The sequence below is a fragment of the Penaeus monodon genome, chromosome 21 (assembly GCF_015228065.2).
Source record: "Penaeus monodon isolate SGIC_2016 chromosome 21, NSTDA_Pmon_1, whole genome shotgun sequence".
NCBI classification, from domain to species: domain Eukaryota; kingdom Metazoa; phylum Arthropoda; class Malacostraca; order Decapoda; family Penaeidae; genus Penaeus; species Penaeus monodon.
Window position 1 is genome coordinate 33,564,754 of NC_051406.1, and position 763 is coordinate 33,565,516.

Sequence of the window (763 nt, forward strand, 5' to 3'; positions counted from 1 at the left end):
CGGCCTTCTTGTCGGCGGTCTCCGGCGTCGGGGCGTCGGCCTCGCTCTCCGGGGGCGCCGCCTCGGCCTCGTGCGGCTCCTCGCACGGCTTGATGTTCAGGTCCGGCTCCTCCGTGCTCCGGATGAGGCCCTCGTCCATGGCGCGCTTAAAACTATCACTTCGACTTATCTTTTCTTTGCTCGTTGTATTTTGCACCTTGAGTCCATCGTCTACCGGGTTCTCTATCACAGTCGGACTGGTCCGTTCCCTGGGGGCAGTGTTTAGCTTTTTCGATAAAAGTTTTCCGAAAGCTCTTTCCAAAGCCTGGCCGCCCTGCACGCTGTTACTGTTCGCGTGAATGTCCTTTGAGTCTAGGGGTTTCTCACTACCTAACCTATCTCCGTTTTCGCCTTCGGGAGACTTTTTCTCGACACCTTTGTTCAGGTCATTGATGGCCGTCGGCTTGGCTGCCGCGTCGGCCTTCTCCTTCTCCTCGGCGGTCGGCGACGGGGCCTTGTCCTTGTCGGCCGACGCCGACGGCGAGGCAGCCTCTCCCGACGGCGTCACCTCCATGATCGGGAGTGTCGGCGGCGGCGCCTTGGTGAGCACCGCCGCCCTGAGTCTTCCCTTCAGGAGGCCGCCCGGCCGCGGCTTGGCCTCCACGACCTCGGCCTTGGCCTCGCTCGGCTTGGCGCCCTCCTTGTCGACGCTGACCAGTCTCTCCGGCTGCGGCTTCGGCGGCTGCTCTTCCTTGGCGCCTTCCTGCGGCGGCTGGCTGCCGTC

At 63.4% G+C, this 763-nt stretch overlaps 1 protein-coding gene across 1 annotated transcript in view; it reads right to left on the reverse strand.

Moving 5' to 3' along the window:
• The window catches only part of LOC119586436, a gene marked incomplete in the record, with an annotated part of 196,777 nt that overhangs the window by 22,008 nt on the left and 174,006 nt on the right, over window positions 1-763 (reverse strand). The window contains 1 exon segment of the mRNA XM_037935164.1: window positions 1-763. Coding sequence (XP_037791092.1) covers window positions 1-763 — 763 coding nt within the window.